This window comes from Idiotropiscis lumnitzeri, chromosome 4 (assembly GCF_059441095.1).
Source record: "Idiotropiscis lumnitzeri isolate Australia: NSW breed Sydney's pygmy pipehorse chromosome 4, RoL_Ilum_1.0, whole genome shotgun sequence".
In the NCBI taxonomy this organism is placed as follows: Eukaryota; Metazoa; Chordata; class Actinopteri; order Syngnathiformes; family Syngnathidae; genus Idiotropiscis; species Idiotropiscis lumnitzeri.
Window position 1 is genome coordinate 29,558,513 of NC_142394.1, and position 27,801 is coordinate 29,586,313.

The following is a 27,801-nucleotide window of genomic DNA, read 5'->3' on the forward strand; positions in this document are numbered from 1 at the left end:
TGGCCCACATCTGGCCGCCGGGACACGCGTTGTGGATATTTACGTATAAATACATCTTCAAACCACTTTGCCTCGCCATGTCTGAGGTTCGCAAATTCACCAAGAGGCTCAGTAAACCCGGGACGGCGGCGGAAGTCCGGCAGAGCGTGTCTGAGGCGGTGAGAAGCTCCGTGGACCCGGTGGTGAGAAAGGAGATTCTCCTTGTCTGTTTCTTTCCAAGCTTATATGCTAGTTTTTATTTGATCTTTTTTACTCCAAAGAGCCAGAGATATCCCCTCTATAAAAAGTAACCCTCGCCCCCCACCCCCAACCGTGCTTATGCTTTTGTCTGTTGTATGTCTACGACTTTGAAATTTCCGTTAAAGTCCCATCAAACTGCACGAAAACAAGAGACTGTTGTATAGCACTTACAACTATAAAGTGCACCGAAGCACAATGTCCTCCAATTTTCCGCAGCTCCTTTTGTCTGACAGTCGGACAGGACATTCTTGCCTCGTCATGTCTGATGGGCTCATGCAGCCACATGGTGCAGTGAAGCACAGTGGAACCATGCCCGCATTCATTCATTCATATGTAGCTTTTTTTTATTTTTAATAGTAGCCATGGCTGTCTGCAGTCATGAGGGGGGGGGGGGGGATTAGGCGGTCAGAGGTTTGAGCCAATCATAGAAGAACCCTGCTGACCCAGCACTGTGGCTGTGTTTGGATTTAAGTTCCACTGTGTCAAAAGCACTTTATGACTTACTTTGATCTGTGATCAGCTGGAAGTTTCACTTTTTTTGTATTCTGCTGTAGAGCGTCTCGTACTGGTCTCATGAGTTAGCGCAAATAGTTGACTAATTTTGGTTTGATATGAGGACGTAGTTTGGAGGAGATTTGGTGGGAATTCCCTCAAGCGTACTGTGACCGTGTACACACTTTTTACCACTCTTGTGTAGTCTTCTGGCTTGTTGCTATGTTTAGATTAAATTTGCCTTCATGCAATACGGCCGTTTTTATCTATCTCAGGGGGGGCATTTCGCCACCTGCTGTCGACTGAAAATGACATCACAGTTGCTGAGGGCTCACCTTTTTTCTGAGTTTGGTCATGTGACGTCCACAAGCCGAGCCGTGTTTGGTCGTCACCGAAGCCTTGTGCAACTGTGACGTCCCTTTCATGTATGAAGTATACGTCGGGTGCAAGTTTAAAAAAAAAAAAAAAAAAAGAAAACAAATCACCAAATATTGTGTAATAATGTAGATTACAATTATCCGATGACTGCTTGACTTTCCTTCTTTTGTACGGACGCACAGCAATATTGAAACAAATTCATTTGGAATCAATCCCAAAGCCGCATGTACGACATTAATGGACAAAGTCAAAAACTAAAGACGTTTCCACTGTAATTTTAACTCATTCACGAGCAGCGAAGTAAAAAAAAAAAAAGGATCTTTGACGTCAACAGCCGTCAATGGCAGTAAACGAGTTAATTAGGATTACGGCGTCAGTTTTAGAAATATAAGCTGTAGTTCATTTTAGTAAAAACATTTTCAGTTTTATTTTGTCACTGAAAAAGTTGTTTTAGTTATTTTGTTAGTTTTACTTTGAACGATATGACACTGCGATATGAAGTGTTTGTATATGAACTTTACAGTGGCACAAATGAAAAGAAATACGAGCAAGAATTATGACATTCACCGGACAGTTACATGTGTACGTCTGCACAATGAGATTCATTGTACAAATCTTGTCAGAAATGTTCCAGGACTGGTTAGGAACCCCCCCCAAAAAAAAAAAAAAAATCCAAACTCCACACGATGCAACAAGCGAGGCTTTGCTCATGTTTGTTTTGTTGTTATGTTGCTGATCCGCTGTTGTGCTCGTCTGCTCGCTTGCATGAACACACACGTTGCCGCCCTCAGAAAACCTCACTGATATCATCGTCAAACCCGTGCAGGGACAAAGCGTGTCTTTTACGAGACTCTGCTTTCTTACATATATGTAAAGAAACTAGAAATGTCTTTTTTTTTTTTTACCGCCTTGCCCTCCTCCCCGCCCCTCCCGTCCGCTTCTTGTGTGAAACATGATCCGGCTCGCTGGTGCTGCTTAAAGCTGGCCCGTGACTTGCGGCTCTGCGGTTGAGCTCGTTGCACATGACAGGAAGGAGAACTGCCGCTTTTGGGCCCGACCTCTGCAGACTTTTGCTGTAAATGTTGCATACATGTGGCCAGGCTCACATGTGAAAAGGCGTGGAAGCGTTTTTTTGTTTTCATTTTTTATTTTTATTTTTTTTATCATTACTGTCGAGACCGCCCAACCAAGTGAATGTTTTCAACGGATTAACTTGAAAAATAACTGAATAAAGTTCACTCTGTCTCTCATTTATATTTAAACTTGTTGGTTCTTTTCTCCCAGACAGGTTTTTTAGGTTATTGAGGCAATCTTTCTCCTTCTTCCGCCTTCTTACTTGTGCTTGGCTCACGAAGGCGAAAGATTGCTGACGAAATGTGCCGGGTAAATTAAAAAAAAAAGAAAAAGCTCAGATGAAAGATCCAACAAGTTTGATTAATCACAGACAAATGGGCATTTCTGTTTTCCTTCCATTAGTATTAGTTTTATTTTTTAATATACAGTTTATCTTCGATTGGTTTTCGAAATAGTTTTGGTTTTTTTCAGTATGGTTTATCTTTTATTGGTTTTAGTATTAGTTGTATTTATTTTTTTTAAACATGTTTTATCTTTTATTAGTTTTAGTTTTTTATTATGGTTTAGCTTTTTTTAATATGTGGTTTAGCTTTTGGTTTTAGTATTTTTTTTAGTTTTATTAATATATGGTATAGCTTTTGCTGGTTTTAGTATTAGTTTTATTTTTTTAAATATATGGAGTATTTGTTGCACGCACAAAAAAAAAAGAAAGGTCATAAAGTACAATATTTTGGAATAAAGTAAATAGAAATTATCATACGACTGTTTGACCTTCCCTCTTCTGTTCGGATGTAGAGGAACACCAAAATAAATAAATGTCAAATGAATTGCAAAAGAAAATGTACGAATTGAATTGATAAAGACAAAAACAACGCACATATCTGCTGGAATTATAATTTTAATAGATTTATAAGCGTAAGGTGTCATTTAAGTTTTATTAGTCGCAGTTGTTTCGTTTCTCTTTTGAATTATAATGATCTGGACAGTTCAGATTTGAAAGCATCCAAGAAGCTTCGACGGGCCTCACTTGTGTAGAAAACTGAAAAAGTGGAAGTCTTTTTATGTTTTCGACATTCATAACGCAACTGTCTTGTTCGAATCCGCCCCCCCTCAGGAGCAGCCCAAGTTCATCGAGCCTTTGGACTACGAGGCCGTGGTGTTCCAGAGGAAGGCTCAGATCCACAGCGACCCCCAGCGAGACCTGCTGCTGTGCCCCGTCGACGATGTCTCGGTGATGTTTTGTTTCTTCCGTCCGCTTGGATGAGGGGCACCTTAACGAGGCAACTGGGGGGGGGGGGGGTGATTGGCTGATTCAAAAAGGGGGATGGCAACCAATGACAGGAGGGAAAAGCCATAAAACAGTCAAGCTGACTTTGTGAACGTTTTGCGTCTACCATTGAAGTTTCCTTTTTGCTGTTTTGGAGTCCAAATTGGACCGAAAAGAGGCCAAAAAATGTTTCCATGCTTCCTCAAAAATCAGGTCCAACGCATCACAGCCAGACAGCACATGTGTTTTGATTTATTCAGAGAACTGCTTTGACCCTGAGACCATTTTGTGACGCTTCAATGTTTTCCACTCAATTTTTTCAATTTATTTGCTTCTCACCGTGTGCATGCAGGAGTCCCAAATATCCCGCCAGAGACGGACCTTGGTTCCCTCTGTGCCCCAGAACGCCGAGCGGGAAGCCAGACGTCTTTTTGCCAAGAAGGTACGACAGTGCTAACTCGTTAAATGTGTGCTAGTCAAAGCGTCATAAAGTAGAAGAACATTGAGTTTAGGATTCAAGTCAAGCTGCTTTACAGTCATCAAGGGCAAGGATCTCAAATTGTGTTTTTTGGGTTTTTTTTGGTCATCTGCCAGGTTCTGTTAAACAAATCAACGAGAAAGCTCTATTAAAAAAATACTTTTTGACTTCTATACACGTCAATGGCAGTGAATAAGTTAAAGCCATGTGCGAGGAAACCCCTTTTCAACAATGTCCCTAGAAACAACTCAAGCTTAGTCCTGGCCTGTGAGTCACAGTCAGAGGACAGAATGTCAAATTATGTGTGTGTGTGTGTGTGTGTGTGTCTGGCAGTGCATCAACATGTACAAGACCGACTGGCATGTCATCAACTACAAATACGAGGCCTATTCTGGCGACTTCCGCATGTTACCGAGGTAAGGTGGGGAGGAAGTTGTTTATTAGCGTGGCGGCGGCGGCTTGCAGCGGAGTCCAAGTGAAAGCTGAGAGCCGCTACAAATCATTCTCTCCGTTCTCGTTCTTTCCATAGCAAAGGCCTAAAGGCAGACAAGCTAGCGGCTCACGTGTTCGAGGTCGATGAAGATGCCAAAGACGAGGTATGGCGCACGAGAGGGGGCTTGACGTCATCGAGATTTCAATCATCACGCACGCACGCATTACTGTGCGTATGTGAAGTAGTTCGCGCGTGTGGCGCTCGAGTCCAGGAAGCAACACAATCACACAGGGCCGTAAAACCAGAAGCCCTCCGTTAATGTTCTATAAATAGCTCTTATTGATCCTCCCCCTGTTGCCTTCTGGCCGGACGCACATGGATTCAGATGGAGCAAGGGTTTAAATTAGAGAAAATAAATGGCGCTCTGTCGCGGGGACGACGAGGCGGACGCATAGATGGCTCTGTTGTTTCTTGAAACGTTTTGGCGTCATCATTATTCATTTCTATTTCGATTTGAATTTTAAAAAAAAATATATATTCAGTTCAATTGAAATCAATTACAGCGGGTATGTTAGTTTTTATTAGTTTGATTTATTTTTCAGAAAATGTTTTGATTTAGTTTATTTTTTATTGGTTTTAGTATTGGTTTTAGTTTTTTTTAAAGAAAATATAATTGATATTTTATTGGTTTTAGTAATAGTTTTAGTTTTTTAAATATTTGGTTTAGCTTTTTTTTAAATAGGTGGTTTAGCTTTTGGTTTTAGTATTGGTTTTATTTATTTCTTTTTTAAATATATAGTTTAGCTTTTAGTGGTTTTGGTATTAGTTTTAGTTTTTTTTTTAAATATATGGAGTATTTGTTGCACATACTATTAAAAAAAGAAAGATCAGAAAGTCCAGTATTTTGAAATAAATTAAAGTAAAATTATCAAACGACTGTTTGACCTTCCTTCCTCGTCCGCATGTACAGCAACACCAAAACGAATGCATGTCAAATGAATTGCAAAATAATACGAATGGACAAAAACAAAAACAAAGGACATTTCTGCTGGAATTATAGTTTTAGTAGTTTAATTGGCAAAAGGTGTCATTGCAATTTTATTATTCTCTTTTGAAATATAATCGAGAGCTAATTTCCAGAAAAAAAAACCAAACTGAAATCCAACCTTCCAGTGCCATGAATGATCATCTGTGTTTGTTTTGGGTCAGGACACGTCGTCGCTGTGCTCCCAGAGGGGCGGCATCATGAAGCAGGGCTGGCTCCAGAAAGCCAACATTAACAGCAGTCTGTCTGTCTCCATGAGAGTGAGTCACCGCCACCGTTCGCACACACGCCAAATAAAACAAACAAAAAAAAACGACAACAGACCTTCCACGGCCATCGTCATCATTCCAGGTGTTCAAGAGGAGGTACTTCTACCTGTCCCAGCTCCCGGACGGTTCCTACATCCTCAACTCGTACAAGGATGAAAAACACTGCAAGGAAACCAAAGGTTCCATCTACCTGGACTCGTGCGTCGACGTCATTCAGGTAGACGGAAATGTGAAATGCAGTGTTGAGATTAAGACGCTAGCGAGTTTCTTTTTTTTTTTTTTTTTAACACAAGTGCATTTAAGTCCGCTTCTCATCGCCTCGCGCATGCTCGCTTGCTGCCAGAAAGCTTTTTTATTCGATGAGGCTACTTAACAAGATGAATGGGAGGAGACTCATTCGGGCTAATGGCTCCGATGGGAACGCTTGTAATTTATTCTTGTGCGCCTCCGCCTCAGCTTTCATTTGAGTTGTTTATCAACAATATGCGTTTTTTAATCCTGTCCCCTCAACCTGGTAAAAAGTATATAAATCCCCACTCGCCCCCCCCCCCCCCTCCTCTTTTAGAGTCCGAAAATGCGGCGGAACGGCTTTGAGCTGAAGATGCAGGAGCGCTACAGCCACTTTTTGGCGGCCGACAGCGAGGCAGAGATGGAGGAGTGGGTGGCCACGCTCAAGCAGGCCCTGCAGAACACCACCGAGGCCTGCCAGGAGAGGCGCAACGGAGGGGAGTCCGTGGACGGCTCCTTGGGTGAGACGACAATTTAGACATCAATCAAATTTAGTTTTTTCCATCGCAATTTGAAATGATTATTTTTTTTCAAAGTCCTCGTCTCCAAACACAATCAAATAAATAATAAATGTATTCCAATAAACAGATTTTGGGTCTTCTATAGGCAAAGCGAGGCAGGCAGGCGACTCAATGTGCTTTACACAAGCAAGGAAATAATACCGCCACCAAACACACATCGACAATGTTGAAATAGAACAAAAAGATGTTGAAAAGATGGCATGGCAAAAACAGCGTTTATAACCTGAATTTCAAATTATTTACACTGCCTTCACTTCTGTTGGCAGCTTATTCCATTTGTGTGCAGCATCACAGCGAAATGCAGCTTCACCATGTTTACCGTATTTTCCGGACAATAAGCCGCTACTTATTTTCCTCAATTTTGAACCATGCGGCGAATACAACGGTGCAGCTTTTCTGTGGATTTTTCTGTCACCAGTAGGGGGCGCTCTATAGTTCAGAGAATACGCTAAATAAATTACATTTTTTATTCTCTTGGGTCTGTTCTGATTTAATTAGCCGTGTTAAAAGTCCGCTTAATTTCTGATTCTTTTCCGACAACTGTCCTGTGCAATCAGATGATGACGCCACCAGCCAAGGTAAAAATGAGAGCCAGCCAGAAGGTCTCGGGAGGAACCTCCAACCGGAACTCACAAAGGTACACATACTGTGCTGCTTTGATGTGAATAGAAACGCTCAAAAGCAGGGATCTTCAATCCTGTTCCTCAAGGACCGCTGTCCTGTCTGTTTTCCATTTCTCATTGTTGCAACACACCTGATTCAAATAGATAATTCAGATCATCAGCAAGGTCTGCAAAAGCCTGATAACGATTCTGTGTTGCAAAAGGGAGAGACGGAAAACAGACTGGACACCGGCACTCGAGGAACAGGATTGAGGACCTCTCCTGGAAAGCGTTTGAGACGGCATTTTTGCAGCAGGCCACTCAACAACTGCTCGTCTTTTGCTAATGAAATGTCGCTAATGTCTCTTTTGGTCTCCAGTGGAGCAAATAAATGGTTAGGATATGTTGACACATTATTGGTTCATTTTCTTTGACGATACCTTTATAAAACGTCCTCATTGTAACTGATCCCCGAAGTGCTTGGCAGAAATGCGGAATAACGCCTCTCACCATGTGCGTGTGTTTTAGTTCGCGAGAGAGACAGACCAGCTCAATAAAATCAACCGGAACGACGGCAGGCAAAAGCTTTTCTCGCTGGACCCCGAGACGCAGGTAGAGAGGATGCTCGTCCGGTTGTTTGTTTCTCGTATTGACCGCGTTCACCTTTTGATCTTTTCACATCCTCTCCGCAGAGGCTGGACTTCTCCGGCATCGAGCCGGACGTGAAACCGTTTGAGGAGCGCTTTGGCCGCCGTATCGTGGTGGGCTGCCACGATCTCACCTTCAGTCTCCAGGGCTGCGTCAGCGAAAAGGGCGATGGCGTCCTTACCAACGTATGCCATCGCTTTTAGCGTCATTTGCGTCGCTTGGCCCTCCTTATAAATGTGCCACTTTGTTAAATAACAAAAATCGAACATCCCCGAGTCTTCCTTCTGCTCATTTCCAGGTGGAGCCCTTCTTCATAAGCCTGGCGCTTTTCGACATCTCCAAAAGCTGCAAGATCTCGGCCGACTTCCACGTGGACCTCAACCCGCCCTGCGTGAAGGAGATGCTGAGCGACACCGCGGGACAGCTCTCGCCTTGCTCGGACTCCGAGGGAGCCGGCGGAGGCGGCGCCAAACCTTTCATGAGCGGGGACTCGGGACGGGGGGACTGCCTGCCTGCTCTTCAGAGAGTTTCCGAGGCTTTGCTGCGTTTCCCTACTCAGGTACAAACGGGAACGGAAGACTGAATCCATGAGGAGAGTTCAAGGCAAATGTGAAGCTCGCAACAGTCTTCTTTTTTCTACTCCAGGCGATCTTTTCAGTAACCAACCCCCATGCTGATATCTTCCTGGTGGCCCGTGTGGAGAAGGTGTTGCAAAATGGCATCACCAATTGTGCCGAGCCGTACATCAAGACTTCGGACGTAAACAAGGTCTTTGTTCGCCCTCGAAGGCTTTTCATTCATTTGCAAAACATTTTGCTCATGGCTGCTTTGCTTGGACGTCGTCCTCCATGTCATCCCAGACGGCGCAGAAAGTCCTCAAGGCGGCGAAACAGACGTGCCAACGCCTGGGCCAGTACAGGATGCCCTTTGCATGGGCTGCGAAGTAAGACGGCAACAAATTGCCCAAATTCCATCAACATGAGGCACGTCAATTAGGGCGGAACCATTTATTGTTTTGGGAACCGCAAATGACGATTTTGAGATTGTCAAAGTTGCGGTTTGTGCCCCACACGAACCGGCACCGAACTGATTTAAAAAAATGCTAGGCGCCAAGCTAGCTTGCGCCGCAGCAGTACGGCCTTTACCTGTGCTATATGGAAGTCCGTGCACAGCAGCAGCAACGAGCGGCGTGATGCGGATCATCTCCTCCGTGCTGACAAATAAACAACCCCCGGTAACAAGTGGCGTTTTAACCGAGGAGACGAAGGAGGAGTCGCTAAACATGCTAATCGCTAAAGTGAAATCAGGAAAGAGCCAAAATAAGTGCTTCGGAGTTATTACACTTTTAACAGAACTCCGGCTCCAACCGCATTAGGGCGGAGAGCCAGCAGCTAGGAAAAAAAAATGTTGCATTTCAATCAATACGCATTGAGACATAAAATAAGACGACGGCTACATTAGCAATTTAGCAGACGTCCTCAGACCGGAACACGTAAACAGCTGACGTCGTCATGACGAAGAGGTTCGATGTCAAACATTAAATTTAGAATCTCATCAATAATATTTGCACCACAGAGTACTGAGTTTTGAGATGTAGACAATAATAGGTCTCAAAATTACATTTTTTAATCAATTTCGCTTTGCTATGGGACAATGATTCTATGAATCTGACATTTATCTTAGTGCGAAATGTAAAACATTTTGGAGTTTAAAAAAATGCATTTTCAGATACACAATTACACATAAATACAAAATTATTTAAAACTTTTCGGGGGGAAAACTTGAGAAAGAACTGCCCCGCCCACAAAACCTCTTTCGTGTCCTTGTATTACTAACGTATTAGCTTTTATTATTTTTAATTGTATAATAACATTTTCTGTCATGTTTCTAATTGTGACTGCACACTGTGAAGAAAATCACAAATGAAAATCAAAATCGCAATATCTGTCATTAAAATCGCAATACGATTCATTCCTCGAAATCGTTCATGAGCAATGTTCCCGCGACATGTCTCCTCACCAGGCAGGTTTTTAAGGACGCTCAGGGCAGTCTTGACATGGACGGCAAGTTCTCTCCGCTTTACCGCCAGGACAGTAGCAAAATCTCCACTGATGACATCATCAAGCTGCTGGCTGACACCAGGAAGTGAGTCACGGACACTCCCGTTGCTATTTGAGCTTTTTATACTCCTGAAAATCTTTTTTTATTTTCCCATTCCCATGCATATACGCGCTTTCCTTTTTTTTTTACGTTTGTCTTCATTTCAGACCTGAGAAGAGCAAGCTTCAGACCATCCCTGGACAGCTGAATGTCACCATTGAGTGTGTCCCGCCTGACTTTTCAAGTACGTCCTCGTGTTGTCAACACACCCTGACAAGATTCTTTCGCATCAACTTGAGCTCACGGTTCTATGTGAAGAGCAAGCTTATCGGAAATGATGCGGATAAAACGGTGTATTGAAGTCAGTCGGGGTTTTGTCACGCCCTTGTCCGGAATGGTGCAACGTTCTCTAAAGATCACACATTTGGTGCACTTCTCTTTGTGTTATTGTGCCTCTTTCGCGGCGTTATTGCGCAATCTCTGTCTTGAGAGGGAAGTCGTGTGCTGCAATGAAAGAGTTTTTTTTTTTTTTTTCTTTTTTTTTTTTTACAAAGCGCTTTTATTCTAGCATGTTTCATTTTGCTTTCTGGGCGGCGGAACATGTGGTTAAATTGGAATGTCTGAACCCCCCCCAAGAAAATGTGTCCATCCATCATATTGTGGAGGACGGAGTCATGATAACCCGCAATTATGTTGTGCCAGGCTTTGCTCTGATCTCTTAATGCATCAGCGAAAAACTTTTCACCCTGTGCTTGAATTGCGATTTCTATCTAGTGCCAAGAGCGCACGATTCTGCTGTTGGAATGCAAACAAAACATTTAACTCATTCACTGCCAGCCTTGATAAAAATAAAAGTGCTTTGTGACGTCTATATCCGTCAATGGTAGCGAACGGATGAAAACACCCAAAACATGGCGTACCGTATACGCTTCCCTCCCCAGACACGGTGACGTCTTCTTACATTCCCGTGAAGCCTTTCGAAGAGAGCTGCGAGCGTGTATCCGTGGAGGTGGAGGAGTTCCTGCCCGCGGAGGCCAAGTACAACTACCCCTTCACCACCTACAAGAACCAACTCTACGTCTACCCTCTGCAACTCAAATACGACAACCAGAAAAGCTTCACCAAGGTGTGTGCGTCTCGCCTCTAAATGCTCGCCGCGAGGATTCACACGTGTTGATGAATGCGAATGCTTCACCTCTGCTAGGCTCGAAACATTGCAGTGTGCATACAGTTCCGGGATTCGGATGAAGAAGGTGCAAGCCCTTTGAAGGTGAGAGGCGCGTAAAGCAACCACAAAGTATGAATGCCGGCTTTCTTGTTGGACTTTGAAAGAAAACAAACTAAGCATGATGCGCACTGCAGACATGTCACGTCCAAAGTAGCGTTAAATTGAACCGGAATGAAGAAGCCCAAAAAAGGGGGCACCTCAGGGTTGGTTCCTCGCCTGTTCTCCGTGGCCACGTGTCAATTATTTGTGGGTGGAAACGACCATCAAAGCGCGGCGGATTGTTGTTCGTACTCGTCCCGTTTCTTCGGGCCTCATGTTGTACCACGATGGTATGAAAACACTCACACATAAGATATGAGGCAGCCCCTGAAGCCCCGCCCTCTGCCCTCATCATGTCGCATGTAATCTGGCCCCCCCATCAACTTCTTATCACCACTCCAGTCTTGCAGGTTTTTTATGACGGTACGAGGCAGCATGTTCCCGGGACAAGGCGTCCCACCTCCTGAAATTGGTCTCCTCATGCCAGTTTTGTACTTTGTATGTAAGCGATGGGAACACGAAGCTTCAAATTTGCTCCGTGAACCATCCGTCCATTATCTGAGCCACTTCTCCTCACATGGGTCGTGGGCGTGCTGTAGCCTATCCCAGCTGGACTGGTTGCCAGCCAATCGCGGGACACTCAAAGATAAACGTCCATCCGCGCTCACAAACACACGATTCAGGGTGTCCAATCAACCTTTTTGGAATGTGGAAGGAAACCGGAGAAACCCCACGCAGTCGCGAGGAAAACGTGCAAACGCCACACAGGAAAGCCGGAGCTGGAATTGAACCCTGCACATCTGGACTGCGAGGCCATCATGCTAACCAGTTGGCCACTGCTTCATGAACCAGTTTTGTATTTTTTTTTTTCTTTGGGGACTCCCCTGGATGGCGCTGTTGGAAATTGTGCCACCTAGAGGCATCAGAAAGTACAACAACTGGTTCATGAAGCTTCATTTTGGCATCACTAGTATCACTCCAGTTTCGCTCATTTTAACGCAATCACAATTAAAACGAGGAAAACGGATGTTAAGGACCATGTTGGGCGTGTGTGTGCAAAGATGTTCGCCAACAATTTGAATGGTCTCAAACTGTTATTTTTGTCGCAAAGACATTTTGAACACATTCATAATTCGACTGCAACAAGAAAATGATTTTGCATTTGTTACAAATTACGCATTCATCTGCCAAACGTCTTTGCAACAGTTTGTGACTGACTCAGATAAACATTCAGTAACGACGCTAATCTATTTTGTTGCTTCAGTGCATCTTTGGAAAACCAGGAGACGCGCTCTTCACCAATGGCGCCTTTGCAACGGTCCTGCACCACAACCAAAGTCCAGAATTCTATGACGAGGTGAGATGATTCCGAAAAAAAAAAAATCATTTATTCTGCCATTGTGTTATGAATAAATTAGGATCTTTGAGCCCCAATTTCCCTTGGAACTGCCTTGCCATTGCTGAGATTATCCAATTAATCGCTTTTAGTGTGAACACACACACATTTGCAAAGAGTGAAAGTGTTAGTCAGGGTAAGGCAGAGGCCCCCCATGTGGCCTAAAAATTAAATGGATTAGGATCTTAAAGCCCCACCCAGCCCACACACAAACAACACAAACAACACAAACAACACACACACTCTTTATTACACAGTCGTGCACATACACTCGAGATTTAAATCCACATTCTTCAAATCATGGCAACCAAAACAGTACTTCAGCAAAGCGATGATTATGAAGTCTCATGGATGCCTGACTCATAAATTTCTGAGCTCTGCTCTCATGACATTTTGTAGCATTTGAACGTTGAAGTTCCATTTTGCACTTTTGCTGCCCCCTGGTGGACATTGCATGGCCTCAGTCATGGCTCTAGAAACTTTGACCTGGAGTGGCCGGAGGCTCAGGAGTGGTAGTGTTGGCAGCTGCGGTGGCAAAGCATTTGTTGACGGTGGCAGCTGCCACCTTATGAATTCATGATTTAAAAAAAAAAAATAAAAAAAAATTGACTTCAGTCAGTCGTTCTGTCACACAGGTGAAGATGGAGTTGCCGGTCCACTTGCACGAGAAGCACCACATCCTCTTCACCTTTTACCATATCAGCTGTGAATCTAGCAGCAAAACCAGCAGTAAGAAGAGAGAGGGGGTGGAGTCTGTGGGTACGTTTTTTAAAACATTTTTTTATTACTGTTTAATTCTCATTATTTTCCACTTTAACGCCTGCTGGCTCCGTTCGTAATTTTTCTCGCTGATGTGTTGTCAGTCGGTTACTCCTGGTTGCCTTTACTGAAAGACGGCAGGATGCAGTCAACTGAACTCCAGTTGCCCGTCGCTGCGACGCTGCCCGCCGGATATCTCTGTCAGGACACTAAAAAGGTTTGTAACACGCCACATCAGCGCATTTGCGTCTCGCTCATGGCGTCGTTGCTTACAAATGTCAACGTCTGCACAGTGCCAGCCAGATATCAAGTGGGTGGAAAATGCAAAGCCGCTATTCAAAATGAGAAGCCGTGCGGTATCAACGATATATGCTCAGGTAAAAAACACTCTAAAAATCTGTTGGGTCGATTCATCAACTTTCAGGATTATTTTTATTAGAGTCATCAAATTGTTGGGTCTAATTATTTATTGGTTCATATGTTCACCTGTTTTATTTGTTGTTTGTCTTGGATCATATTTTGGGGGTTTCAGGAGACTAACTAATTTGTCCGGTCAAATTAACCCTTGGTTGAGTTATTGGGTTATTTAATTATATTCTATCACACAGATCTGAGAAACTGGTACAACAGGTGGCCATAACAGCCATAAATGTATACTGCACTTTTTGGGTTATCCATTTAACCCAAAAAGTGTGGTCATATTGACCCGAGTGGTAATGTGTTCCATTTGACCCAGTAATTGGGTTAAATTTGGGTTAACCCCAAAATTTGACCCAACATGTTTGTGTTGGGTCATATCTTTGGGGTTTCATGAGACAACGTTGGGTCAAATTAACCAATGGTTGCGTTATTGGGTTATTTAATTACATTCTATCACACATGAACAATTCTGATAAACCTTTTGGGTTATTCATTCAACCCCAAATTTGGGTTATATTGACCCGAGTGACAGTTTGTTCCTTTTGACCCAGTAATTGGGTTAAATTTGGCTTAAAGTCAAATATTTTTGGACCCAACAGTGTGTTTTTTTTTCATGGTTTGCTGTCGTTTGCTGTTTTGTCCACAGGACCTTCATCTCCACAAGTTCTTCCTGCACTGCCAACTCATGAGGAACTCCTCAGAGGACAACCGGGTGGAGCTCATCAAATACCTGAAGGTCAGACTTTCGAAGGATTTGGTTAACGATGTCGTGAATGTGCCGTGGGTTCTATTTTCATCCCTCTGTCCCCAGTGCCTACACGCCATGGAGACGCACGTCATGGTCCACTTCCTGCCCACTGTGCTCATGCAGCTGTTTGAGGTGCTCTCAGCGTCCATCAAGGAAGGCCAGGAGATTGCCGTCAACTCTCTGCGGTCCGTTAACCGCCCGTTTGAGTGCCCAACGTTTGCATTTGATGCTCACCAGCGGATGCTCTTCTCTGTCCCTGCAGCGTTATCATACATATCGTATCCAGGTGTCACGAGGAAGGACTCGAAAACTACCTGCGTTCTTTTGTGAAGGTCTGGATGCTCTCTGTTTTTGTTTTTTATTGACACGTAGTCTTCATTTGTTCATTTTTTTTTTTTGGTTTGATTTCTTGTCAGTATGTGTTTGTATCCAAAAACTCTGCGCCTGGGAGCGCGGCCTATACCCACGAGGTGCTGGCAACGGCGGTCACGGCCATTCTCAAGCAGACGGCCGATTTTAACACCAGCAACAAACTGCTCAAGGTGCTAGTTGTTGTCGCAACATCGGACAGCAGGTGGCAGACTTGCCAATAGAATCCCTTTCGCATGATGTCATCATACATATATTTCAAATTCCTTTGTCAAATTGAAACCACTTCATCATTTCTCTCCGCAGTATTCATGGTTCTTCTTTGAAACAATGGCCAAATCGATGGCCCAGTATTTGCAAGAGGACCACCGAATGAAGGTTGCCACTTCAAAATCCTGCTTGCCAACGCACCCCCAAAACAATTTCATATTCATTACAAACGTGCTTTCAGATGCCCCGAGCCCAGCGTTTTCCGGACACGTTCCAACAGGCTTTGCAGTCCCTGGTGCTGTCCATCATGCCTCACATCACCATTCGCCACCCGGAGATCCCCGAGGAAGCCCGCTGCATCAATCTGAGCTTGGCCAATTTCATCAAGGTGCGCAGGCGACTAGTCATAGACCGATATGCTTTTTGCTTTTTTTTTCAGGCCGATACCAATACCGATTATTAGTTGTCATGGAGGCCGATAACCGATATTTCAAGCCGATATTCTTCTGCAGGCAGGGCCACCAGCACACCAGAGAGAGAGAGAGACAAGTGCTGCAGCAAGCCAAAATAAACCAGATTTTAATTTATCGGCCTTCAACGTTATTAAAAAGCTCGATGCCGATTATCGACAAAATGCCGAATATCGGCCTTGATCGTCGGCCCGCCCGTTAATCGGTCGATCTCTAATTACGACCCTACCCCGAGTGCGCCTTCGCTTCATCTTCTTTCTCCTTTTGGCTCCTCAGAGGTGTCTGACCTTCATGAACCGTGGATTTGCGTTTGGATTAGTCAATCACTACATGTGCCACTTCAGTTTCAAAGATTTCAAGGTACGCACGCGCACACGCTCGCCGCCAACGTGTGGCTTTTGGTGTTTCGCAAAAGCCTCGTGTGCATGCGTGTCCACCCGCAGGTGCTGACGGAAATGAAGTTTGACTTTTTGATGGTCGTGTGCAACCATGAGCACTTCATCCCCCTCAACCTGCCCATGGCGTTTGGGCGCACCAAGTTGCAGAGGGTGCAAGGTGAGCAGGCCGCCCGTGTTCAACTCAGCCACGCCCCCTTTCCTTTCTCACATGCATCCCCACAATGATCGGCTATTAACACTCTGGCCACTTTGTTAGGATCGTGTTTTGAATATAACCCCCCACCCCCACCCCCGAAAAAAAGCAGGATGCTCTTGTTTTAAATTGCATTTGATTGGACAGCGAGCGTGTCGTCACGATCCGAATGTTGACGCATTTCATGTACTGTACATGCTGCATGGATTTTTGACCGCTTCCCCGATTTCTTTATTTGTACCCAACCTCCTTCCCGTCTGTTTTTTTTTCCCCCTTGCCTGTGGTCAGATTTTATTCCGTATGCGACGGAGCTTTTTGGCCCTGTAGGTAGGTGATGCCCACCGCGCCGTCTTTTAAACTCTGCTTCCCGTCACGCGACATCACCGACACCGGCACCTCCTCCGGCTCTCCGCACCCTGCACTCTCGCTTCCATTAACCCTCGCTCGTCGGGTGCACGGCGCCGATGCTGAATGGATTGATGCTTTTGTGTAGTAGAGATGAGTTTTGCTTCCGTGGGAATCAGCTCACACTCTTTAACGAATGCATTTCTCTGTACAGGGTCCGACATTAAAAGTGGCCCGATGGCCCGCTGTCGGGCCATCTGAAGTTCACCGATGCTGGCCCGACCGGACCGCCAATATAAATTTCATGAATAAATGAGAGGAAATCAATATATTTTTCTAATATTTCATATTTGGAATTTTATACACTGAATCAATAATTTGTGTTCTTCTTACCCTCCATTGAGCACATTTAACTCATTCACTGCCAATGACGGATATAGAAGCCAAAAAGTACCGTATTTTCCGGACAATTAGTTGCTACTTTATTCCTCGATTTTGAACCATGCGGCGGCTAATACGACGGTGCAGCTTTTCAGTGGATTTTTCTTTCTCCCTATAGTTCAGAAAATACGCTAAATAAATCTGAAATTTTTTTTCTCTTGGGTTTGTTCTGTTTTAATGAGCAAAGTTGTTACCGTGGCAACAGGCACTGTTTTAACAATCTGTTTTTGTAACTTTATGTGCATTCACAGTACAAAATCGTTCTGCAAATGCAGTAAACAACTCATTTTTGAAAACATAGAAAACTTATGGCCTGGTGCAACTTGTATATTTAAAAAAAAATCTTTTTTTAAGTATTGTTTAAAATTGCCATAATTCTATATACTGGGGAGTGGAGAGTTTTTATTTGTTTTTTTTTGCCTTTAGCGTTCATTTTGGCCGTCACGATTTCATCCACAGCTCGTCCTCTATCTTTACAGTCTTGTGTAATTCTGAATTTTGTTGAGTCTTGTTTTAAATCAGGGCCGTTCTGGCAGGGCCACGCAAAAAGGCTAAATGTCGGACCCTGCTATGTTCAAAATGTTTGACATTAGTTCAATTGAGGTTTTGTGTTGAGCTCTCACTCTTGTTGGATCTCATTTCCAGCGGGGACTCGGTTTTCCGAGATGCACTGCCTGTTCTGATATTAACACAGCATTATGGCCTTGCACACAAAATTGCTTTCTTTCTTTAGATTTCTGCTCCTCTTTGCCGTTTGCACAGCGCAAACACATAAAATTATACATTTCCTGCATTAGGAAATCTATAATGAAGCTGAATTTTTCTTGTTGAATTGTTGATTTTTGGGTGAAGAAAAAAAATTTCTTTGAGTCCCGTCCACAATCGGCCAGCACATTTTGTGACCACGACGCTTGGTACTCCGAGTGAATCGATAACAAGAAAGCCATTAAAAAGTTTCACGTCGTCCTTGTGTTCTGAAAGCCTTCTCCGACTTTTATTGCTTGACGCTGACCTGCTGTTTACCAACCACAGAGCAAAGTCTGGAATTCAGCCTGACCGAAGACTACTGCCGCAACCACTTCCTGGTGGGCCTGCTCCTGCGAGACGTGGCTGCGGCCCTGCAGCAGGGGCCCGAGGTGCGGCAAGTGGCCGTGAGCACGCTCAAGAACCTGCTGATCAAACATGCCGTGGACGATCGCTACACGGCCTTCAAGGTGAGGGCGGCGGCAAGCCTGACATCCACATCATCCAAATTATGACACTTTTTTTTTTTGACATGTTTTGAATGATTTGTTGTTCCAGAACCAGCAAGCCAGAATCTGTTTGCTCTACCTGCCGCTGTTTGAGTTGCTATTCCAAAATTTGAAGCAACTGTCTGCTCCGCCATGCATTCCCAATCTCAATGTGAGCCCCCCACAAAAATCAGAACCTTTTTTTTTTGGGCTTATTCATCCAAAATGTTGCTCGCAGGGCTCGAGAGACGACCTCATGTCGAGCGCTTCTGCAGACAGCAGGAGAACCAGCGCCGCTCTCGAGAAAGACCACAGTGAGTTGCACCTGCAACTGTTTGCTTCGAAGGTGTCGTTTATTTTGACGCCGATCGATTTTGTCGTCGTTATCAGGCCTGCCCGTCCTTAATGGCCATGTCGTCAGGCGGGAAGACTCCCGAGGATCTCTGTTTATGGATTCTGGGACGCCAGATAGCATTGACGTGAGCATTTTTTTTTTTTAATAGCTGTTGTGTATGTCGTTGCCATGGCGACATCGAACCTTGATTTGTTTGCGTTGACAGGTTTGTTTTTTTTTCGCTTGCAGTGCCGTTAATCATCAATGAAACACGCGTACACACTCATAGGGTGTTTTGAATATCGTCTGTTGTGTTTTCATTTGCATCGCAGCTTCTGTTACGAGCAGAGCTTAATGATTTACTTCAGAAGGCGAGGCGGTTTTAGTTCGATGGCGCATTTCATACACGAGGCAACTCCATGTGCTTCACGCAACTCTTACGAATATTTCACAGTTAACATTCAAAAGCAGAGAAAACAAAAGTAGCTGACACAAATGACAAAAAAAAAAAATCGTATGGCGACCACATTTAGACGCATTCACAAAAAAAAAAATAAATAACAAAAAGGATTTCAACTTGCTTGGACAAAAGGCACTGAAACAAGACGACAAACAGAGACACTGACACGGACAAAGAACGGAAGGCAACCTGGGACTTAAAATACAAACAAATGAACGAGACAACGAGGAACACCTGGACGAGACGCGAACGGTCGGAGGGAGCTGATTGGTTCACACTTGGGAACGTCACGACGAGCACAGGTGAACAAAATCAGCTGACAAGCTCAAGGAAAAACCCGAAGCGAAATACTGAACCCAAATCAACAAACAGACCATGACACCTTGTTTACATTGACCTCTGACCTCTAACAGACCTCAAGAGCTCTTAAACGACTTTCTATTCAATCCGCATTTCAGGAGCTCAACCGTTCAGCGATTTATTGCCCAGTCGCAGAATTTCAAAATGGCTTCGACAGCTGACCGAGAGCCGGTGTGAAGCCTTTTACTGGAGTCTCGTGATCTCGTGATCTCGTTGTTCTGGTCGGAACATGAGCTGCAGCGTTTTCGACCTCTTGCCAACGAGTCCAACGAAAAGAAAAAGATTAGAAATTAGCATCATCAAGTCTACTGCAAATAAATTTCTCCTCACCCCCTTGGAGCATGCGACACTTCAGCCTGGAGATGTTTTTCAACTTGATTGATTTGAGACGATTGATGAGAGCCAATCAATCGTTTTCGACTTTATTATTCAATGTGACAAAATGGAAAGTGCTCATTTTGCTCGTTAGCGCCCTCGTATGTGCGTGTGAGGTGAGACGTTGTGAAGCATTTGACCTAAAGGGAACATAAACGGACTGAACCGGAGGGGTCCAAGGAATGAGCCTTGAGGGACCCCCGCTTGTCATGGCCAGCCGGTCTGATTCAAAACGAGTTAGTCCATTCCTCTCGGTGAGAGCGACACCATTTTAGGACCGGTCCATTTAATCCCAGCCACGTTTCCAATCGGGTCGACAGTATTTTATGATCGACCGCGCTGAGATCCGATAAGAATAGCGTGACGCCTTGGCTGAATCTTGTCATTTTGTACTTTAATAAGAGCTGTGATGAGATCGGAATCCTGATTGGAATTGAGCAAAAAGTCCAAACATTTTTCTCGATAAAATGGGTCAATTATTTACAAACAAGGACACATCCAGAAGTGAAATTTGCCCGACTGAAGTGATCCGTTGCTTATTTGCTGTAACTCGGTTCGGACAGAATTGAAGTTTTTTTTCAGGTCTTGAGTCAAAAGAGCTCGTCGACAGTTTCAACTGCTGAGCCATCATTTTCATGCAAATTGAATTCTTCCTGGGCGCTTTTTAGTGCTGCGTCATTTTCTAATAAGACAATTTCAATTTTTGTTTCCTGTATATTGATTTATATGTTGGTTGAAATATATTTTGACGTCAACAAAACATCGGCTTTGTGTGGGATGAATCACGGAAAATTTCTATGTAGTCTAAATTGTGTGTTATTTTTTTTTTGCATGTGCAGCTGCAGAGACGTGGCTCCACCATGAGCAGCTGTCCCGGGCCCCGCAAAAGCAGACTGGGCCCTTACGAGATCAAGGGCCTCCTGTTCACCTTCTTACACGTAGCCAAGACTTTGTCAGAAGGTCGGTGACAGGCGACAAAACTATTCACAAAATTCTGCCAAAAATGACTGAATTGGCTTTTATTTTTTTATTTTTTATTTTTTATCCGCAGACACTCTCATGGCCTATTGGAACAAACTTAACCCTCAAGACGTTATGAACTTCCTCACTCTGCTTGAGTGAGTATCTTTTCAGTGTCACCCGCGAGCCAAACTTTTCCCACCTCTGCTTTAAACGATCAACACGAACGTAAAGAAAATGAAATTGCAATGCTAAGCTGCACGTTCTTTCATCGCAGGATTTGTCTGGTTCAGTTTCGCTACGTTGGGAAAAGGAACATCGGCAGGTGAGATGCGACAGGAGCGTTTCTCCTCGAAACATGTTTTTAATTTGACCGACCCCCCCCCGTTCCCCTTTTTGTGTGTTGGCTGTCAAGGAGTCAGGAGGGGTGCGCGTCCAAGTTGTTCTCTCCTGACAGAAAGTCGCAGACCATGCCAGCCATGCGCTGCAACCGAGCCAGCACCATCCAGACCAAAATCAACCAGTTCGGCACCATGGAGGCCTCGCTCACTCTCAACATCGGTGGGACGCACGCCCCGCCTCATTTCTTACGTGTTTTATTATGTGTGCTCAATTAAGAGCCAGTGCAATGGTTGATCTTAAAAAAAAAAGATTGATAATCAGCACAACAGGTTGAAGTGCACAATGAGTCATGTTTGCCAGACATTCCACGCTCGTGATGAATCGTGGCTTCACCCTCATCAGATATGCCGGGAATTTGAACGGAAACAAACTTTAGTCGGTGACAAAGCTTTTTAAAGCTTTTAAAATAGAGTTGAAAGTTTTTGAAAAATAACGTCATTGTGAATCTTTTTTTTTTTTCTCAATATTGCGATTGAATGCAGGATTATTTTCTCTATCCCCAATTATTTAGTTTCACAAATAAGGGCCAATAAATTAATCTGTATTGCCAATATCAGCACGGTGATGGACTGGTTAACACGATGGCCTCACAGTGCAGAGGTCGTGGGTTCGATTCCGGCCCCGGCCTTTCCTCCCACATTCCAAAAAACATGCATGGCAGGTTGATTGGACACTCTGAATTGTCCTTCAGTGTGATTATGAGCCCGAGTGGTTGTTCGTCTTTGTGTGCCCTGCGATTGGCTGGCAACCACTTCAGGGTGTACACGGCAACAACTTTGCTGATTAAAACAGAACAGACCCAAGAGAACAAAAAAATTGCGATTTATTTAGCATATTTTCTGAACTATAGAGCACCCCTAGTGGTGAAATAAAAAATCCACGGAAAAGCCGCACCGTTGTATTAGCCGTATGGTTCAAAATCGAGGAAAAACGTAACTTATTGTCCGGAAAATACGGTACTTGGATGACGGCAAACACTTTGACTCCTAGCCCTTTATGCGTGTGTGTGTGTTCGCTTCAGGGATGGGCGCCTCCGAAGCGGAAATCCATCACCAGGCTCTGCTGGAAGGCAACATTTCCACCGAGGTCTGCTTAAGCGTCCTGGATGTTCTTTCCCTTTTCATCCAGTCCTTCAAGGTGAGCACACGCTTCCGTATTTTGCCGCATCATATCGAGAGCTGTTCCTAATATTTTGGCGGCGTCCTCGTCAGACGCAACTGACGGACAGCGACGGTCACAACCCGCTGATGAGGAAAGTGTTTGACGTTTACCTGACCTTCCTCAAAATCAGCCAATCCGAAGCCGCCCTCAGGCACGTGTTTGCCGCGCTGCGAGCGTTCATGAACAAGGTGGGCGTCACCCGCGGAAACGAAAAGTCACTCGCTACTCGGTTTTGGATCATTTGAGTCGTCACGCTCAAAACGAGTCGGTCCAAATTGCTCTGTCGTCAGTTCCCCTCGGTGCTGTTCAAAGGTCGCGTGACCCTTTGCGAGCTTCTGTGCTGCGAGGTGCTCAAGTGCTGCGTGTCCAAGATGACGTCGCTGAGGGCCGAAGCTTCGGGGCTGCTCTACCTGCTCATGAGGAACAACTACGACTACACCAAGCGCAAGACTTTCCTGCGCACGCACTTGCAGGTAAAGACCAAGCCCGGCTTCCGCTTCCAAATTGGCGACGTTTCTCCTCCTCTCGTCTTTTCTCGCCAGATCATCATCGCGGTGAGCCAGCTGATCTCCGACGTGGCGCTCAGCGGAAGCTCGCGCTTCCAAGAGTCGCTCTCCATCATCAACAACTTTGCAAATAGCGACAAGGCCATGAAGGTATCGCCAACATCAAGTCCAGTGACCCGTTAGAAAATAAAAAACAATTTACTTTTTAATTACTAATCTGATGCATTTGACTAGTAATTTGACTAGTTAGTTTGCAATGTCACAATTTGTTACTGCATAGCATTAGTGAGGAGTGAGAAACATACATTTTTTTCAGTCAGTGTTAAAAAAAACTTACAAAACAAAATTATTTTTATTTTATTATTTTTTTATTATTATTATTTATTTATTATTTATTTATTAATATATATATATATATATATATATATATATATAATTTTTTTTAATATTTATGTTACGTTAGGTTGAGAAATTGTAATTTTTTAATTTTTAATTTTTTCTTTTTTAAATTTCTTTATTTTTAATTATGATAAAAAACAAAACTTTATTGTTAACTTCTTTCCAATTACATTTTGGCGAAACCGGTTGTGCAAAACTTTCTTCTTCAGTCCACGGCGTTCCCGTCAGAAGTGAAGGGTCTAACCAAGCGCATCCGTACGGTTCTGATGGCCACGGCCCAGATGAGGGAGCACGAGAAAGATCCGGAAATGTTGCTGGACCTGCAGTACAGCCTGGCCCGGTCCTATGCCAGCACCCCCGAGCTGAGGCGGACCTGGCTGGACAGCATGGCTCGCGCTCACCTCAAGAATAACGATCCCTCCGAGGTCAAGTTCACTCTTCTGTTCCGATCTTTCTGAAATTGACGGTAGCAGTCGTGTAATGGTGATTGTCTCCACAGGCGGCCATGTGTCACGTTCATGTGGCTGCGCTGGTGGCGGAGTACCTGCACAGGAAAAGTACGATGAAACATTCTCAAAACATAGAAACCACTCTGCCGTCATGGGTAAAATATTTGCTTCCAACAAACAGAGTTGTTCCCCAGCGGGCTCGCCGCATTCAAGAAGGTCACGTTTAATATCGATGAGGAAGCGGCCATGAAGGAAGACACGGGGATGCAAGACGTCTACTACACCGAGGTTCGTTTTCAAATGTTGACGCCCAAGAAAACAATCATTCTGATTTGCCGCATCTCGTCAGGAGGTCCTGGTGGAGCACCTGGAGGTTTGCGTGGAGGCTCTGTGGAAAGCCGAGCGCTACGAGCTCATTACTCACATCGCCAGACTGGTGATCCCCTGCTACGAGAAGCGCCACGAGTATGAGGTAGCACAGCGGCAATATTATTGCACGTCGTCGTCGTCGTCGTCGTCGTCGACCACCGTCGCTACAACGCGACCCTGTCCTTGCAGAAGCTGAGCCGACTGTACAACACACTGCACAGAGCGTACAACAAGGTGATGGAAGTGATCCAAACAGGTCGCAGGCTGCTCGGGACCTACTTCAGAGTCGCCTTCTATGGACAGGTGGATTGCATTTTACTTCTCCACTACGTTAGCTGTCTCTAAATTAATAAAAAATAAAAGGAATAAATAAATTTATATATGTATATATATATATATATATATATATATATATATATATATATATATATATATATATATATATATATATGTATGTATATATATGTGTGTTTGCAGTGTCAAGCCATTACATTACATTTATTTAAATAATTAATCGCAAAAAAAGCCATAATTAATTGCGATTAATCGCATTTTTTCCACGACTATTTTTGTGAATCTTGTAATTAATGAAAAAAAATCACCAAATATGAATTGTATTTTAAATCAAAAACTGTTCTAATAGTTTTCTTTGATCCTTGAATACGATCTTTATACACACACATATATATATATATATATATTCCTGCAAAAAGTTAGGTGACCTTAGTTTGACCTTCCCTAAACTGTTCAAGTTGTCAAAACGCTTTTTTCACAACTTCCTGTTCACTAACATGAAGTTCAACCCCCAAATTTCCAAACGTCAACGACCGCATGCAACATGGCACGAGATCTTTGAACCACGAGCGTGTGTTTTTCCGCAGGGCTTCTTCGAGGAGGAGGACGGGAAAGAGTACATCTACAAAGAGCCCAAACTCACGGGCCTTTCCGAAATCTCCCAGCGCTTGCTGACGCTCTACGGGGAAAAGTTTGGGCCTGAAAACGTCAAGATCATTCAAGACTCCAACAAGGTGCGCTGCAGTTCGACGCACAATTCAGTCTCGCCGACAACAACGAGTCATACGGAACTCGTGTGGCCGCAGGTGAACCCCAAAGATCTGGACCCCAAGTTCGCCTACGTGCAGGTGACCTTCGTCAAGCCCTACTTTGAGGAGAAGGAGGCGCCGGAGAAGAAGACGGATTTCGAGAAGTGCCACAACATCAACCGCTTCGTCTTTGAGACGCCGTACACGCTGGCGGGCAAGAAGCACGGCGGCGTGGAGGAGCAGTGCAAGAGGAAGACGGTGCTCACAAGTACGGCGCCGCCATTTAGGGCGTTTCCATTTCATTCAAATGCGCAGTCGCTCAAAGTGCACAAAGTGGCCATTAGTCAGTAAATTGATCGAATTAGCTTTTTTCTCGGAGAGACTTTTCCTCCTTCCTGTCTGCCTGAATCGACGTCATTCCACCATGCTGTTGAAGTCATTGTGAAATTTTCCAAAGCCATGCCACCCATTTAGGCGGATAGGATGTCCTGAGCGTTTCTCTCGTCTTCCCTCAGCGGCCAACACCTTCCCCTACGTGAAGAAACGCGTGGAGGTGGTCGGCGAGAAGCAGCTGGACCTGCGGCCGGTGGACGTGGCGATCGACGAGATGAGGTCTCGCACGGCCGAGCTGCACAAGCTGTGCTCGGGTGCCGAAGTGGACATGATCCAGCTGCAGCTCAAATTGCAGGGCTGCGTCTCCGTGCAGGTGAGACCACCGACGCCCCCCTCGTGCCCCCCCCGTCAAGGTCAAGGTCAAGGACGCTCGCCGCATGTTGTCGTCGTCGTCGTTGCAGGTGAACGCCGGGCCCATGGCCTACGCTCGAGCCTTCCTCGATGACGGCAAGTGCAACCAAGCTGGCAAGAAAGTCAAAGAGCTTAAAGAGATTTTCAGGCAAGTCCTCCGAGAGTGGCGCCAAATAATCGGAGTGCGGTGAATTGAATGTGGCATCTCCCGCTAGACGTTTCGTGGAGGCGTGCAGCATGGCTTTGGACGTCAATGAGCGTCTGATCAAAGAGGACCAGTTTGAGTACCACGAGGGCCTCAAGGCCAATTTCAAAGACATGGTGAAGGAGCTGTCTGACATCATCCACGAGCAGGTAACCGAACTGCGCCGCAACCGCCTTGTGCTTTCATTCCAAGCATCGCTGACTCGAGCCGGAGGCAAGTCGATACAGCTTTGCAAAGTGGCACTGTCGTCGTTACAAAAGTTGAGCAACAGTGTCGAAAAAAAAAAAAACGGATCATTTCCTTTTCCTCCTCGTGGTTCCCGAAAAATGTATTGCAATGTCACAAAAATCCGATGTGCCATCTTTGTGTGTGTGTGTGCGTCGTTGCAATCATTTGTGCAGTCCGTGCGATTGTGACATCACTGCTTCCGCTGACATGTTCGGACTAACTGCTCTAACTCGATTTTCTCCTTTTCCAACTGTGCTGACGCTCAGCTTTGAGGAAAACAGGTAAAAAAAAAAAATGGAGTGCAACATAACACAATTTATCTGACAGCTTGCAAATGTTTATCTCCGACGTGTGTGTGAGTGAGAGAATGAATTCACTCAAATGTGACTTTATGAGGTTTTGGCCCGACGCCAGCGATGTGTGCATCGACATTATATACAACGGCCGGATCGGTGGATGTTTTCTGCAGCTTTTCCCTCCTTTCAATGGAATATCCTGACTTTTTAAAATGTCTTTTCCTCCGCATCCTTATGCTCTCTTTCTCCGCAGATCTACCAGGAGGGCTTGATGCGCTCACTTCTGAAAAACTCCCTCAACGTGTTCCGCGCCATCAGCGGCACCTCAACTGACCTCGGCTGACGCTCCGAATAAGAGTGCGGCGCCTCTCTTCTGCCCGTGCAAGCCAAGACGCGGACGCGAGGGCTCCACGTTGACCGGATGTCCGCGTTTGCGTTGTAACGCTCAAGCCGTTAATGAAGAATGTAAAGCAGCATGTCGGCTTGGGAGTCATGCTCGGATGCACTGCTTTGGTTCGGTTCGTTTTATTTTTCTGCTTTTCGAAAGACGACACAGGGCGCTACTGACTTGTGCGCGCCATTCCGATCTATGCAGGACACCATTTTGTTTCACGTTGACAAAGCTGCAAACGGGCCTGCACTGCTTTTTAACAAGGTTTGAATTTACCAGCCACTCGTGTAAACACGCGGGTCATGTTTAAAGAGTTGCCTCAAATGTCAACAAGAACTCACGCAAGTCCGGACCGCTGCGTTACGGCTGGAGGGTTGCAGAGGTGCTTGTGTTCGATGCTTTTCTCTTCCAGTATTTCACAAGTGCTACACTGAATAATAGTCAAGCAGGTGTACATAAAGTGGTCTTCACTATTTCATTCGGTTTTTGGTGCTTGGAAGTACTGCTTCTATTTATATTTGTCACATGTTGGACTTTGGAGGCCGAACATGTCTGGATTTTTTTCCCTTGAATATTGCATTGTATACAGTATAGATGGAGTTGCTTGTCACATGCTCTTCCTTGTATAGTTTACCCCCCCCCCCACTTCCCATTAAAGCAGGTCAAACAAAAACCTTATTTGGATAACAGCGTGGCAACTGGATTGTTCGATTCTTTGAGGTGTGCTTGACTTGAAGCTAATGCCAAGTTCATTTCCATGGGTGGGCAAACTTTTTGATTGGTGGGCCACAATGGGTTCTAAAATTTGACCACCTCGCCTCATCGGAGAAAAAAAAATACATTTAATTTGAAATGAAATTGAACAAAAGCAATATATATGTCTTTGAAAAACCACGGTATTTAGAAAATAAAACATGAACATAGTTTATTCATTTCATTTTTTTCAAGTTCGGCAGGCCGGATTAAAACGTTTAACGGGCCGCATGTGACCCCCGGGCCGCAGTTTGTCCACGCCTGATTTAAACGTCACTGGTTC

General features: G+C 44.6%; 1 protein-coding gene across 2 annotated transcripts; it reads left to right on the top strand.

Moving 5' to 3' along the window:
* Positions 1-27,443, top strand: dock11 (dedicator of cytokinesis 11). Of its 2 annotated transcripts, XM_088293170.1 has the most exons (54): positions 1-182; positions 3,299-3,415; positions 3,804-3,893; positions 4,263-4,345; positions 4,459-4,525; positions 5,572-5,667; positions 5,759-5,893; positions 6,242-6,425; positions 7,043-7,122; positions 7,616-7,699; positions 7,780-7,920; positions 8,034-8,294; positions 8,381-8,503; positions 8,596-8,678; positions 9,758-9,880; positions 10,003-10,079; positions 10,777-10,961; positions 11,040-11,105; positions 12,367-12,459; positions 13,134-13,257; positions 13,362-13,474; positions 13,551-13,634; positions 14,324-14,413; positions 14,489-14,610; positions 14,688-14,757; positions 14,842-14,967; positions 15,101-15,172; positions 15,246-15,392; positions 15,751-15,834; positions 15,918-16,029; positions 16,354-16,392; positions 17,884-18,065; positions 18,154-18,255; positions 18,322-18,397; positions 18,474-18,562; positions 20,452-20,572; positions 20,664-20,730; positions 20,850-20,897; positions 20,988-21,133; positions 21,996-22,111; positions 22,186-22,323; positions 22,426-22,608; positions 22,678-22,791; positions 23,250-23,465; positions 23,540-23,597; positions 23,671-23,777; positions 23,839-23,961; positions 24,048-24,161; positions 24,740-24,886; positions 24,959-25,169; positions 25,417-25,607; positions 25,696-25,793; positions 25,861-25,999; positions 26,628-27,443. In XM_088293170.1, the coding sequence occupies exons 1-54, from the start codon at positions 78-80 to the stop codon at positions 26,715-26,717; spliced, it is 6,252 nt and encodes a 2,083-aa protein (XP_088149296.1). In that variant the 5' UTR covers positions 1-77; the 3' UTR covers positions 26,718-27,443. The 2 variants fall into 2 exon arrangements, with proteins under 2 accessions (XP_088149296.1, XP_088149295.1); XM_088293169.1 differs by lacking the exon at positions 16,354-16,392 and having other exon boundaries at positions 18,154-18,397.
* The last annotated feature ends 358 nt before the right edge of the window (positions 27,444-27,801 follow it).